Raw genomic sequence first — 15,071 nt, forward strand, 5'->3', positions numbered from 1 at the left:
TCCCCCTTCCTCTTCTTTTAATCTCAACCTTGTTTGTAGATGTGTAACCCTAGAGCTAACAACGCCGTTAAGCTTTGCCCATTTAATCATCTCTGTTCTAATCTATTATTAGATTATCCTTACTGTGCTGTAGTGTATCTATTGGCATAATTGCATGTGCAAGGTAATTTACATAAGCTGTAAATGTTACAAACAATAAAACAAGCGGCTTGCTATTTCATTTACAATAACAAAAGGCAATTGAAATAATTGGAAGTAAATACCTCTCAGAGCCTCTTTTTTGTGTTAACTCGGAGGCATATAATGAATACAACTTGCCCATAATGTCGAAGCATGGTAGAAGAGTGGAACTGTCACAATCTACTAATCCCTAAAACAAATAGCTAAAAACATTTACATAGGCATGACGATGTATGAATGAACTCTTCAAATCAATGAATGAGAGTTGGAGAATGGCGCCACTTTCCACAGTACATACAAGTGGCCATAACGCCCATGTGAAAAACAGATGGGCATAACTCTATTATACCCTCCGGAAGGTCTTTAACAAATTCAAAAAGCTGCAAGAAAAATAGAAAGCAACTGTCACGTTTTGTTCTTTAGCTTCCTTTGAGCTTTCAGATCCACCACGATGACGGTGATGTTGTCCTTGCTTCCCTTTTGAAGAGCTCGGTTTGCGAGGTACTCCGCTGCTGCTTGAGCTGCAGGATCAATTCCTTCACCCCTTGACATGGGAAACGCAGAACCATTCTTTTTGTACCACACAAGTATTCGTCTCCGAGCAAGATCACATGCCTCTTCATTCGACATTACATCCCATAAACCATCACTAGCTAGAATAAGGCATTCATCTTCTTTCGCCCGAGGGATAAACTTCACTTCTGGTTCTGGAATTATCCATGGTTTCAAATATCTATCACCTGCATCCATCCAGGTAAGGTTTCAAAAGTGTAGTTTATATGATCTACTTCAGTAGTTGCAATCACAGATAGCATTAACATTTCTGCCCGCAGCAAAGAAGTGAGCTGCAGCTAACTTCACAAAGAAAACATTTCTCAAACCACAAGCACACATTCCGCATAGGAATGGTGCATGGCAATCTTTTCACTGTTTACACAGATGAATATCAGAACAACCAACCCTATGTCATGGCATACAAGCTTTAGTAGCTTCATGTATTGAGAATTTTCTACTATTTGCACGGAAATGGAAATGGAAATATGCGATTTAAATATAATTTTTACACAGAGAAACGGCATTTTATATGGGAAAATGGACCCTATGGCTGAGAGTTTCCGTACATCTTGTTCTTCTATAAGCACAATCTTCAGTACAAGAAAGGCAGATTCATTATTGCATCTTGCACTTTCACAAAATGAACACTGCCTCTGCATATTAAAAACATTTCCGAATAGATTTCTACTGCTATGAAGACATGTCCACAATAATATCATTAACAATTCACCAAATGCACAAAAATTTCATTTCATGCAGAAGGTAAATATTTTAAGAAGCACCAGGATAAGTAAATTGCAGAAAACTCTACAGACATATTTAACTATTTTTCATTTCTTGATAATTTTAGGGTTAAAGCACGTCAAATGAATTTAATCCAACTAATATCTTGATTTCATTGCTTATACCGGTTTTGCTCCAATCAACCCATCCAATATTGAGAAGCAGATCAAAATGACATCAAGAGGTTCAACATGAGTACTAGCATCTTCACATCAAACATCCCATAGTCTAAGACCTCAAGTAAGAAAAAAAAAAATTTCCCACAATGGAAGTTGTACGAGCAAGAATTTATTGTGTTGTCACTTGTCTTTGATGGCATAGCCAAAGGAGTTATCTTTTAAGGGTCAGGCATATTCTGACTTCCTAATTCCTTATGCCAAACCAAAATTTTTAAGTTTATAGTCATTCCACGGACAGCTAATGGATAACAGTATTGCTATGTCTGCATCCTACAAAATTTCAGCAGTAGAAACAAAAAGGGGAATAGACAGCAATGGCTCAATGGTCCTTGGATACCACCTCAAGTTAAGTCCTTCCCCAAAGTGAATGTACTCATTCTGAACTTAACACCTTTGAGATTAGGCTTCTAGAACATGAAAATAACAGAAAAAAAATAATCCTGGTGATCGATGTTGATTATGCATAGCTGAATTTGACAATGAGAAAATAAATATCTTGGTTAAGAAGCAGATACCAATGGATCTTGACATTGCAAGAACGCCAAAGACACGATGCCCATTCCATTGTATAACTTTGCCTCCAGCTGCCTCTATCCTCGCATATTCATCTTCTCGATTTGGCTGGAATAACATAGACAAGATGAAACAACAAATGAAAACCAGCTTGCCAGTCAATTGTCAACGGAAGAAGCAAGCTTGTAGAGTTTTGAGGAGCTCTTACTTTATGATCCACAGACAATGCCATAGGTTCTTTACCACGGTATAGAACAGCTCTTGAGTCTCCGCAATTTGCTACTACAATGTGGGATGAAAAAATAATGGCAACAACAGCAGTTGAACCCACAGTTTCAGGGGCAACTGGTTCAGCAGTGCCTTTTCCTCCAACTTCAGCATCTACCTTAAGAAAACAATTGGTGAATGCTTTTTTCCACTGCTCTACGCAACTGTCCTTCAAACTTCCATCACTCAGGCCAGCTTTAACGAATTCTATTTCCTCAATCAAAGCAGAATGGACACGGTTACGACAATAATTTGCCACCTGTACAAAGCACCAAACCCATGCAAGACATTCATTTGAAGAAAGAAATAAATTGCATATTTTTTTGAACAGTAAGAAACAAATATACAAGACAACAAAGATGATGGGAATCTTACCTGTGAGCCTCCATGACCATCATAAACTCCAAAGAAATGAGCCGTTTGGTGAGTTATATACTTGCTCATACCATCAAAGACCCGGTCACCAATTAGCATTTGGATAGGAACTTTCAGAAACTGAGGCACAGTTGCAAATGCATCTTCCATCTCAGGTCTCCTTCCACATATAGATGTAAATCCCCAAAGAGGTACATATTCTACCTCAAAAACACTGCGTTGGACAGTCCCGCTAACCTCTCTTTCCAGAGCCATTTGAAATACACCTGCAGATGGCTTCAGGTCAGACTCATCTCCATTCTCTTCCTCAAGGCTCACTGCAACAGAAACAGAATCTCCCACAGCCTCTGTCTCAACATTTGACTCAACCAAATGCGTGGCATTAGAAATTACATCAACACTGCAAATGCTCTTTCCGATATCCACAGAACTTGGAGTACCTATGTCAGAGGTGGCCTCAAAACCCAAGAAATCATCTCCACATAAGCTGCTAGTCTCACTAGCCACCGAAAGAGAACAAGAGCTATCAAAAATGGGATCACCCTCCAACGAAAAAGAATCATCTTCACTTTCACGGCTTATCACATCATCATTAACAACCCCATTGCTTTTATTTTCAGAAATCATACCCAACAAAGGGATTCCTTCTCCTCCCCCTTTGTCCTCCTCCATAACTGTAACTGTTGCATCACAAACTTCATTATCCAAATCACCACAATTAGAATCCCTGTCCTTAGCAGTTACAGAATTGGATAATAAGCGAGCCCTGTCTGCCATAAACTTAAGCCTAGTGATGTCCAAATGGGTATCAATGGTTGGGTTTTCACAGACTGAGTTACCTACTCTAAATGGCACTGCAACCGTCGGAGACATCTCCTCCATCAAAATCCCTATCTGGGCAGTACGAAAAGTTACCCTCCAACCCGTCTAAAATCATAAAACCTGTCATTATTCAACTAAATTATCAAGTTCTCTTAACAAGAATGATTTTGGAATGTGAAGAATAGAGGGCTTTAGAAAACAATTTTCCATGTCTTTTTAGAAAAAGTGTGCATAAAGAAAGCTGAATATAACTAAATCAAAACCAAAATTTACAAGATGCAGGATATGGGTGAACAGCTAAAAGGTGGTGAAAAGGAAATTGACAGTCAGATCTGGTCAACAAGAATGGACCCAAATTTCCATTTTGGGAAATTTATCACCTTAATAAATGGACAGGCCTACACCTGCTTAAGCTTTATCAGCTTCTTCATCTCTGGACTCTTCTCTATCTACTTCCATCATCTATTGTGAGAGGGAAAAAAAAAAAAAAAAAAAACAGGAAAACAACTTTAAATCCAAAAAGAAAAAATTCTAAAAAAAAAAAAAAAAACTAAATATGAAACCAACCCCTTATCTTGAAACACAAGAAAGAGAAAGTAAAAGGAGTCATGAAAAGAACCCAGGAAAGCTGATATCCCAAGAATCACAAGAAAAAACCTAAAAAGATGGCACTCATTTTCACATGTTTACTCTAAGTTCCCTAGATCTGAAGCAACCCATATCAACCTCTCGTAAATTAACTCTCCTCTCAGTCTCTGTCTCTCTAATAATTACTGCAATTAATCTACAAAGAGAGACGAGCCAAAAAGAAGAAAAAGAAAAAAAGGAGTCACCATAACCTACTTGAGTCAACTGTTCAAGAAAGTTTTTTGCTTTCCTTTCCTTTTCCTCTCCCTTCTATCTTCTTGCTTTATTTCTAATTAAATTCCGAAAACCATAGAAATATCATAGAAAGAATCAAAGAAATGGAGGGGTTTGCTTACCATTTAAAACTTAACTAGTAACAGCTCAAGTATGATCAGTAAGTAATGGTTATTTTTGATTCCTTTTTAACCTTTGACATAAATATAAATCATATCTGGGCGTTGAAGACTCGGAAGAAGAACAATAAAGGGAGTGGCGAAGAAAATTAGTATAAAAATAATAACTCTGGCAAAGAAAAGAAAAGAAAAGAATTGAAAACAAGCAGAGAAAAAGACAACGTAAAGTGAGTGAGGGAGAGAGATGGACAGGTGTCAAATCTAGAAGAGCTTATTGGAGCATCTCCACCCATCCTATGCTCCTCCTTTTCCTCCAATCCATAGTTATTGTTCTTTTTGCATCTCATGCTCGAAAGAGTCTATTATTATTATTATTATTTTAATAATATATAAAGCCATAAGTATAACTCAATCATTTTCTGAGGTCTTTTCTTTTGAGGATATAAAATAAATCTTGTAAGACAAAAGAAGATAAACTAATTAATGAAATATTAGCAATGATGATTATAGATCTTAGACAGTCTTAATTGGTAATTTTTCTAAATAAGTTCAGTTATTAATATATTGGCAATTTTAGTTCATTGCATTTGAGTTTTTTTTTTTTTTTTTTTTTTTAATTGAAAGGTGGAAAGAAAGAAACTAATAAAGCAATGGCTAACTTTTTTTTTTAAGATATTGGAATTTGAAAACAGAGGTTAAAAGAGAACGGGAGGCCAATGTCCAGGAAGATATTAATAGAATCTTTAGTAGATCTTGTCAGCTTCTGTGTGATTTTAATAGCTTTAGATTTTTATGAGCTAAAAAAAATTTATATTTTTAGGCGTTATCATGTAGATTTTTTTTTTTTTTTTTAAATGTTCAAAGTTGAGGGACTTTAAATTTAAATTTTTCAACTCTCTACAAAAGAGAAAACGAACCAAATTATATTTATCCCGTAGATGTTTGTTGTTTCATTTTTTTGTCAAAATAGAAAATATTTAGTTTATTTGGATTATAATGTTAAATATTGGACTACAGTATTTTTTTTAAAATATTAATACATTGATAATTAAAACAACCATGCCCTACAGTAACAAGTGTATTATATATTTATTAAAGAACATATATAGGCTTCAAGGCTTACCCTCAAAATATTAAGCCCAAGCTTGGGCGGAATTAGGCCCAATACTTATCATATATAGGCCTAACACTATATAATACATTGGAAGTAGCGATCTCCATTTCAACCCAATTGGATCCCAATTCAGCTAATAAAACCTAATCCATTTGTAGATGGAGTGGGCAATTAGACTCGAGCCAATCCGATTGTTTTTATATATATATATATAAAAGGTAGGGTCTTATTAATGAATTTAAGTATATTAAAATGATATATGACATAGGCTCAATCGAATGCGGAACAGATATTTGATGAACATAACTTTTGTTATTGAATCGGACATGCATGTTGCAAAATCTAATCCGAACTCGATCCATAATGATCTGTCGATTTCTTCAAAGTGAAAGTCATAATTGAGATTAAAACATTACATATTCTAAGCAATTTCTTTCTTTTTTTTTTTTTTTTTTTTTTTTTTGGAGTGTGTTGAGTAATATAATATGAAATTATTGTGTGTTGATCATGACAGCAGCATTGAGTCTTTTTAGCGTTGATATTGCAAGGGAAAATAGATTAAAATTTTTTTTTCTAATATGAAATTATTGTGTACGAAGACATTTGCAAGCCTTGCTTAATAATTGTACGAGCACCTGAGACCTGTTGGTACGAGATATTAAGATGATCAAATCCATTAACTAACAATACAAATCCAACTTAGAAGACAAGTTAAATAAATCAGAAAAAGGAAAATTTCAATGATAACAAAATACAACAAGGGAATTATAATTTAACACATGAGCAGTAGCTACTTGAGCAACGACTGTAGTGTTACTTCTTAGATATTTTCTTCAGTTATTATTCGCTTTGGCCACAACAACATACACACAAAACTAAAAATGGGGAATAATTCATTAGAAAGCTATCGAGTTTCTCAAGTAGTTTTTGCTTCCGGCTTCCATTAAAATTTGACCAGAAACTGCCACTAGAGAAGGCATGTTTTTACCACAGCCAACCTGGGCAGCCAGGACATAAGTTTTATAGCTAAATCTAATACACAATGTGTTTTTTCAGCTATAAAATCTCACTTTACCTACCAGTTAACCCATCACTGGACTTTAAACAAGTTTCTCAATTACTGCTGTACACTTAAGCAAGTTGTATGGCAGCCAACCCACACTTAGATATGGGATTTTCGAGAAACACCTAACTCGAAATAGAATAGCCATTTTGTTATGTTATGGTACCATGGGATCGCCTGACGATGCAAACATTTGCACCTCTGTTTCTTCAGCTGGCCTGGTAGTATAATCTGCCCCAGAACCACCTATACAGATCATCGACAAAGCTTAATAAATTTGCATACATAAAGATTCAGCTATCAAAAGAACAACCATCAGTAAAAAATTGGGAAAAATAAGTAAGATCTAATACTGAATATAGAATCAATGGATGGCCGTTTCGGTGACATACTTCCTTTGAGATCTGCAAGCATTGAAATGGTTTATAGAATTTAATTTCTTTGCATTACATTCTAAAAAAGCACAAACATAAGCAGAAGCGAGGAATTCAAAATTAACACCAGAATATAGGGACACCCTTGATACCATGACATAAAAAAATTGGCTTTTGTTTTTGTTTTATTTTATTTATGTACTTACACTGTTTTCTTATCATTTCACGGATTTCATTTCATCCTGTTTGCTTATCACTTCATGAACTGTTTCACCCATATGGCTAACCTATCTCCTCCATATTGTTCCCCCTATCCCATTCTTCTGAGGGATGCAAACTAAGGTGTTTGATAAACTATCTCATTCTGAAAGGGCTTAGACTTGCCTGTCATCTCTACATTGCCAGCATACTGATCAAATGCCCAAATTGTTGAAATCTTTGTGATTAAAGTAAATATTGTGTTTCCTAGTTTAGGTTTATTCCTAATTAGTGTAAAGATTGTGTTTCCTAATTTAGGTTTATTCCTAGTTTAGGTTTATTCCTATTTAGATTGCTTCCTATATTGGAACAATTTTTTGTATATATATAGTGGAGTAGAGGTTGAAAAATATAACACAATTGAAAGAAATAAAACATATTCTTTCCTTTAATTTCTACACAAATTGTATTATGTATTCTTCTCATAAATTATAAGAAACTGGAAAATAAAGCTTGGCCTGAAAAAATGCTGTAAATGAGCTAAGCCACTTGTAAGCTGCTTAAGGCTCGGCCCTGAAAAAGCTAATTCAATAAGTTTAACGAGCCAACCTCAAGCTTGCTTATCGAGCTCGTTTAATAAATGAGCTGAGCTCGAGCTTGAGCTTTGAAATGAGGCTCACGAACCCTGCTTTATAATAGCAAATAACTTTGTAAATGAGCTCAAGCTCGTAAACAAGCTACAACTTTTTCTTTTCCAACTATAAATTGTAAACAAGCCAAGCTCGAACTCGGTTTTCCAAGTTCAATTCGAGCTTGAGCTCATTAAATTTCAGTTCATTTACAGCTCTAGCCTAGAGATGTTCCGTCACCCATGCGGCTTGTGCAATTATGCAAGTATAGAGCTTTTCCTTTTTTTTTTTCTTTTTCGTTGTTGAGTTCAATGTGTATAAACAAGATACATTTCTACCCTTGATAATTACATAAGCAGAAATAATTGCATCCAAATGTCCATTGAAGAAAGAAGACATACTCTCAAACTAGTAAACGTATATAATGCGCTAGGGACTAGATAATATTGACTAGTCAGGCTTGAAAAACATACCAAAAGGATGTAGTCCTTTGACAGCATCAAAATTCTTGTATGTATAGCCAACAAAACTTAAATCTTTGGGAGTTAATAGCATCTGCATGAACAAAAATATTTATACATTCAAAGCAATTTTATAAGAAGTGCAGGCCAAAAATAACAGCCACTGAAAGCAATACAGAGAACTTTCAGAATATGGAAAACTCCTATATTATTGCATTTCTATTAGTTAAAGTTAATCTACAAGTAACTATCTGAACTGATAAATCAAAAGTGTAGACCTTGCCAATGCACAAATTTACCCAAAAAATTTATAGATGGAATGAAGCTATGATAACAATGACTGCCAGTAAAAATTAAATTTTGATTTATAGACAACAAGAATAACAACATACCTTCCTTGAGGGCCCTGAACCACTTCTTGCAGGTGCTGGAGAGTCCAACTGATGACAAATTGAAAATTATAACTCATAACTACAGTATTCTAAGAAGACACCATAATTAACAGAATTATAACAAGAAAAAGAAAAGGACAACATATGATTATCTAACTGAAGGAAAGCCAAACAAGCTTTCAGTTTAGACCTTTCTCGTGGCCACAATTTAGGTGATATTCATTCTGACAGTTTTTTCAGAATGCATTTACAGAGTGTTGACATCTGAAAATTTCACCCAATGCTGTTACTACGCATTATAGGCAAAAGGTATATTGACTTTTAAAGATAAACATTCACATGACACTAAACTAAAGTGACACAGTTATTCAAGCTTCTAATCATAGGTACTGTAGGATTTATGATTTGTCCAAGAGATAGAATATGTAAATTCCAAAAGTTCATGTAAAAAAAAAAAAATTCTAGATATGATGGCTGTATTTTCAAAAGTATGTCATCTGTGCATATAATTGTTATTGCATGTTATTCTACCTTCTAATGTATTATAAGCATCACTTCCTGCTGTGGCAAGACATCATAGGACAAGCCATAAATATTTAATTTTTCTTAATTCAGCATTGCTGTTAATTTCTCATAATTAAAATAAGCCTCCTTTGAAATAAAATGGGCAGAAGTTGGTCTAATACGAGAACACATAAGTCATTAAAAGAAGCTCTAAAAAATACAAGGAAAAAAAAAAAGAAAAGGAAAGATAAGCAGATATGTAATACTTCATCAAATTTCATAAAGTTCTGTGTATCCAGCTCTCCATTGACTTCTGGCTTAAAAGCTGCCTCCATTTCATAGAGTTTATCCCACACAACATCCTTGAACCAAGGATGACCCTGACATGGAAGGATCTTAATTATTTTAAGGAAGAACCCAAGACTGAAGCAAAGGAAAAACCTTGAAATAAACATAAATTTCTTACTTTAATTTGGTGTGCTCCTCCAGTACCTAGCCTATGATCAACATCACATAGTAACCTACAAATGAGATCCTTTGCCTCATGAGACAATCTTGAACCTTCTGGGAATCTAAGGTGATTTCTCCAATGAACAATCTGAGTACGTGATGAACAAGTGTCAGCAAAAAAAAGAAAATTCAATTCAATAATAAGAGAATTGCTCTTTAATAAAATATCTAAGTAATCATGCTAGAAACAAAGACAGAAAGCAAAGGAATGATATGCAACAAGGTATCAAGGAAAATTATTTGGCATCATAGTGCCAAAACATCATTCTAGCTTCTCCTATGCTACACAGCCAACCTCCTAATGAAAAATGACCAACAACATCTAGCTTGATACAGTATTGGTACAAAGATAAGGGCTAACCCAAACTCAAAATGGTAAGCTGAAAATGGAATTTTGAAGAAAACCAAACAAAAAAGGATAACTTACGGTTCCAGTAATAAACAGAAGCAGATAGCAATACCTTTCTGCATGTGGTTATGGGGTCATCTGAGTAAAACGGAGGGTATCCAACTAGCATCTCATACATAATTGCTCCTAATGACCACCTGAATGGAGTTCATCAAAAGAAAAAAGAAGTAACAATTACCATTTACATACTGATAATTAGAACAAGACACAATCACAAATATATATAAAAGAAAGACAAACAAGGTTTCTGCATTTACAGTTAGCATCTACAATACCCTATGAGACATACTAGACTTAAGATCACGATATGCTAGAATGAAATAGATATAGAATACATCAAGCAAAAAGAAGATAACCAATGAATCAAAAGAAAAAAAAAATAACAAAACTTAAAACTGCAATGAATTACAAAACTCAATCGAAAAGAACTTTAATGAATAAATCAAAACGGAGTCGCAAACTAACCAGTCACACTCCATGCCATATCCTTTCTTCAGTAATACTTCAGGAGCAATGTAATCTGGTGTCCCTACAGTTGAAAATGCCTTCATAGAAAAAACAAGAAATCACCATTATAGTCAAAAAAAGCACCATAATATCTTAACAGCCAAGGTTCTTATAGCTCCAGTGCAATGTTAATCAGACCATGCTATAGGCAAATCCATTAGACATGTGCGTGCCTCTCTAGCCTCTAAGTAATAGAGTTTACAAAGGCAACAATCTGTAACATTAGCAGCCACTCCCTTCTGAAAGCTAAAATGTTTACAGTGTCAGTGTAGAGGCACCATTAGATGACATGTGCCATGCTCAATATACAATCAAAGCCATGGAAATGTCTGGAGAGTCTTTTCCTGGGTACTGACTCAAAATCTTTTAATAAAGCGAAGTATTTGCAAGGTAACAACTGAATTTGGACACAATTTAAAACACAAGGACATTCAATTTCAATTCAAGTTCAGAGTCTATTATAATTGTGCTTAAGATCAACAAGAATGCCACAAGCTATTGGGAACCAAAGCAGACAACTATCCATATATTTGAGTATTTGAACAGGTTGACAGGGATAAACTGAAATCGAAATTAGGCTGAGAGTACTCAATCTATAGATGAAAATTTACATCATTTACAAAGTTATGCTCTTCAACCTGCTTATATCTTGACAAAAGAAATTTTGAACCAGTTCCACATTTGTGCTTATAGACATGATCTGAATGCTCTTTAAGAAGTTAAACATATCTATAAAATTAAGTTCCTTACCAACTTCCTCCTGTTCATTTGCCAGTGCTGAAGCTGTTCATGGGGGCTTCTCCAAGTACTCTTATTGTCCGCATCAGGGATACTTCCATCAATATCCATCGGTTCGGTCATACTTTCATCACCAATCGTTTTATTTTCAGGAATCACAGATAAAACTGTACAATCAAGAGGCTTACAAAGGCCAAAATCAGATAACTTCATATGACCATTTTTATCCAGAAGAAGGTTGTCAGGCTTTATATCTCTGGAAAGAAAATGAATGAAATATATTCAATGAAAGTATCCAACTTAAAGCAAGTTGAGAAATAAGCCACCACATGATCCAGGTTCAAAATTAAGCATATTGACACTGATTTCCAACCTGTGAATGTAATTATGTTTGTGAATTGACTCAATTGCAAGGACACTTTGAGCGATATAAAACCTAGCCACATTTTCAGTTAAAGTGTCCTCCCTCATCAGCAGAGTCATCATATCACCACCTGGCAGATATTCCATAATCAAATATAAATACTCTGCATCCTGAAATGAGTAATATAGTTTGACAATGCAGTGGCTTGCAACTTCTGCCAGCAAGTTCCTTTCAGCTCTTACATGTTCCACCTGTAGAGCAGAAATACATTTTTTTTTTTCACTAGAATCGAGAAGCATCATACAAAGTGATACAAATCAGATCTTCATAAAGCAGAAGTGGCAGTGCTCACTCCATAAAAGAGTTCAAATGCTAACAAACCGAGGCAAAAGGACCACTGCAACTAGATAATGTACTTCAAAAGGTTATCACAGAACATATTCAAAATCTTTTCATCGAGTCATTTACAAGTTACAATTACCATAGACAAAGTCAATGAAAACTGTAAAAGCCACCAGTTCCCTTAACCTGTTCAGTTTTCCCACACAAACAATTCCCACACTTGGAGGCAGTTGCAGGAAGGGAGAAACACGAAACAGAGTGTAGGGTCCAGTACTACAATAAAATGTGACAACCATTATATGCTATGAACTTCAAAAATATATACAAGTTATAATGTCTCATTTTACCTGTCCTCTCATTAGCATTTCAGATTTCTTTAACTTTTTCATCGCATAAATATTGCCAGATTTCTTCTCCCGGCACAAGCGGACCTGTTGTCAAAGAAAGTTTCAAAGAAAGATGTATTACAAATCACCAACTCATGGTAATCAAATAAGAGGAGAAACAAAAAAGGAGAATCTAAGAAATGATGACTCATTCAACCCGTTGTGGTTATCATGCAATCCCTAACCTCACCAAAGGCTCCTCTACCAATGATTGTCAAAAGCTCAAAGTCATCAACACATATCTTATGCCTTTTGAGTCGCATAAATTCTGTCTCTTTTCTTTCCAAGTCTTTAATCAGATTGATCTGTTCCTCCTTGGGCACATCAGAAGAAGCTAGCTTCCTTTCTAACACCCATCGTCTGCAGAGGAAGTCAATCATGATATCAAGAGTCAAAAACTGCACTTTAAAGCAAGCATGTCAATAACTACTAAGAAAAAGAATCTCTAAATCAAGGTTTGCACTGTCTCAAAGCATTGGATTACAGTTGAGGATATGGATCACAACTTTGTCCTGCATTATCTAAAAGGTCCTAAAAGCAACAACTCAAGACTTGAGATATGAAGTTATAGCAAACATGCCTCTTTCGCAGGATATCCATTGACTAAATGAAGCTTCAGTAAGTAATTAAGAGAACTAGGATTTTGGTCTTATTTGCCCAAGATCAAGAATTAATGTTTTTTTATAATATAAGATCCATCCAACCATGCAATGAGGAACTCTGCAGTGACCTGGAAGTGTTTAAGTGTATCATACAATTCCCATGTTATTCAGATATGACGCTAATAGATGTGAAAAAAAAAAAAAAAAAAAGTACTGTCAATCTCAAAATGTACAGAAGAGGTGATAGAAGGAAATATTTCCATAAAAGGAGAAAACACCTGGGAAAAAAATTAGCAGAGATTTCAATCACAAAAGAATGAATACTTAAGAGTTTGTAATAGGCTCTCATCACGCAGAAGTCCACAGAAATTTCTTGAGATAGTATAATTTTTCATCCCAAGACTTTGTTGTGAAACTATCTGAGGAAAAACAAAAAAAGACAATAGTTTGTGATAATTTTCTTGTAACCAAAGATGGTGATGGGACAATCCCACTCATCTAGAGGAACCATCTGGAACCTGTCTTGCCTTGCATGCGCTCCAAAAAATGAAAATCAAATGTTTCATCCGATCTAATCAATTAAACCTGATGACAGTAGTTGTGAGTATCCTTGGATATGGGAGTGACAAATAACACTTATGTATCTCATTGTTGATTTCAGAAGAAAAATTTTATGCACTTGGAATTATCATTAAAAAAAGGAAATGTTGATCAATCTCTGCTAATTGACCTTTTGAAACCATAGTACTTGATTTTTTTTTTTTTTTTTTTTTTTTGGAAAGGAAACCATAGTTGTTGATGAATAGTTACAAATGCTAAAGGAAGACAGCTAATACAGCACCTAATATTATTGCTCTCAAAAATTAACAAATAAAGCCTTCATCACAATAGTAATTAGCATTTATTAAGAACAACATCCAACTAGATGAAATCTGTTGAACTCCCAATTTAACAACAGTCTAGTATATAGTTTTACTTTCTTCCCTTTACCTACATTTTCTCCAGCTACCAGAACCAGACAGAGTAAAGTGATATGCAGAGACAGTAAAACTAAGCCATATAAAAATCGGTGCCCAAAAAACATCACAGTCCAATGTATAGTTTACTTCTCAGATCCCATAATGCAAGCTTCTAATAATAGATTTCACAGCAATGAATGAGAAAAAAACTAATCACTGAATCAACTAAGCCTAACACTTGTCTACAACTCCAGCTAAGTCAACATTATGGATTTCTCTCTCGGTTCCCCAGACAATGCACAATGTAACATTCAACAAATCTCAATTCAGTCTTTTACAGCAGCCAAACAGGCCATTAAAAAAATGAAGTATAGCGAATTCTAAATTTCTAATCAATCAATCTGTAGTAGAGTTGGAGAGATACCTCTCTTTTCGCTCTTGAATATTCTTCATCTGAGCTCTATAGTGATTTTCTATGAACTGCTTCGCTGCCGCCACTTTCTCCATCGTCAAGCTCGATCCCAACACTTCCTCTTCTCCGTTGCCTTCCCCCTCTATACCCTCCATTCTCTTTTTCTTCCTCTATCTACACGTCTAATTTCCTTCAGAAATTTATTTTCCTGTCTTGCAGCCTCTGAGGCTGAGTCTTCGAATTTCTCTCTCTAAAACCTCACTTTCTCTCTCTACAAGCACACACTCTCTCTGAAACTCTCATTTATTGCAACAACGAGGAGATGATGCGAAGAGAGAACCTCAAAAAACCCCCCCAAAACGCAAGGCCTTGTGATCCTCTGCACCGACCTTGTACAAGTAGTAATACTCATCCAATCAGACACCTTTACATCACCATTCGGCGACGTTTCAC

At 35.1% G+C, this 15,071-nt stretch overlaps 2 protein-coding genes across 8 annotated transcripts; both read right to left on the reverse strand.

Annotated features, from left to right (window-relative positions):
• Nucleotides 1-186: 186 nt before the first annotated feature.
• Nucleotides 187-4,965, reverse strand: LOC105638112 (protein phosphatase 2C 50). 6 transcript variants are annotated; one of them, XM_012221846.3, is made up of 6 exons: nucleotides 4,658-4,965; nucleotides 4,055-4,136; nucleotides 2,853-3,779; nucleotides 2,419-2,736; nucleotides 2,213-2,318; nucleotides 187-920 (listed from the first exon to the last, which is right to left on the reverse strand). In XM_012221846.3, exons 3-6 carry the CDS (start codon nucleotides 3,732-3,734, stop codon nucleotides 586-588), a joined length of 1,641 nt encoding a protein of 546 aa, XP_012077236.1. In that variant the 5' UTR covers nucleotides 3,735-3,779; nucleotides 4,055-4,136; nucleotides 4,658-4,965; the 3' UTR covers nucleotides 187-585. The 6 variants fall into 6 exon arrangements, with proteins under 6 accessions (XP_012077236.1, XP_012077234.1, XP_012077238.1 ...); XM_012221844.3 differs by having other exon boundaries at nucleotides 2,853-3,794; nucleotides 4,658-4,964; XM_012221848.3 differs by lacking the exon at nucleotides 4,658-4,965 and adding an exon at nucleotides 4,518-4,651.
• Nucleotides 4,966-6,644: 1,679 nt separating this feature from the next.
• LOC105638113 (AGC (cAMP-dependent, cGMP-dependent and protein kinase C) kinase family protein) lies at nucleotides 6,645-14,989 on the reverse strand. 2 transcript variants are annotated; one of them, XM_012221849.3, is made up of 13 exons: nucleotides 14,631-14,988; nucleotides 12,831-13,005; nucleotides 12,607-12,690; nucleotides 11,927-12,168; nucleotides 11,566-11,809; nucleotides 10,774-10,853; nucleotides 10,361-10,445; nucleotides 9,856-9,987; nucleotides 9,656-9,769; nucleotides 8,886-8,933; nucleotides 8,506-8,587; nucleotides 7,185-7,235; nucleotides 6,645-7,077 (listed from the first exon to the last, which is right to left on the reverse strand). In XM_012221849.3, the coding sequence occupies exons 1-13, from the start codon at nucleotides 14,771-14,773 to the stop codon at nucleotides 6,989-6,991; spliced, it is 1,569 nt and encodes a 522-aa protein (XP_012077239.1). In that variant the 5' UTR covers nucleotides 14,774-14,988; the 3' UTR covers nucleotides 6,645-6,988. The 2 variants fall into 2 exon arrangements, with proteins under 2 accessions (XP_012077239.1, XP_012077241.1); XM_012221851.3 differs by lacking the exon at nucleotides 7,185-7,235 and having other exon boundaries at nucleotides 14,631-14,989.
• Nucleotides 14,990-15,071: the final 82 nt, after the last annotated feature.

Source organism: Jatropha curcas, chromosome 8 (genome assembly GCF_041381405.1).
Source record: "Jatropha curcas cultivar XTBG-Jc1 chromosome 8, XTBG_Jcur_1.0, whole genome shotgun sequence".
Lineage (NCBI taxonomy): Eukaryota > Viridiplantae > Streptophyta > Magnoliopsida > Malpighiales > Euphorbiaceae > Jatropha > Jatropha curcas.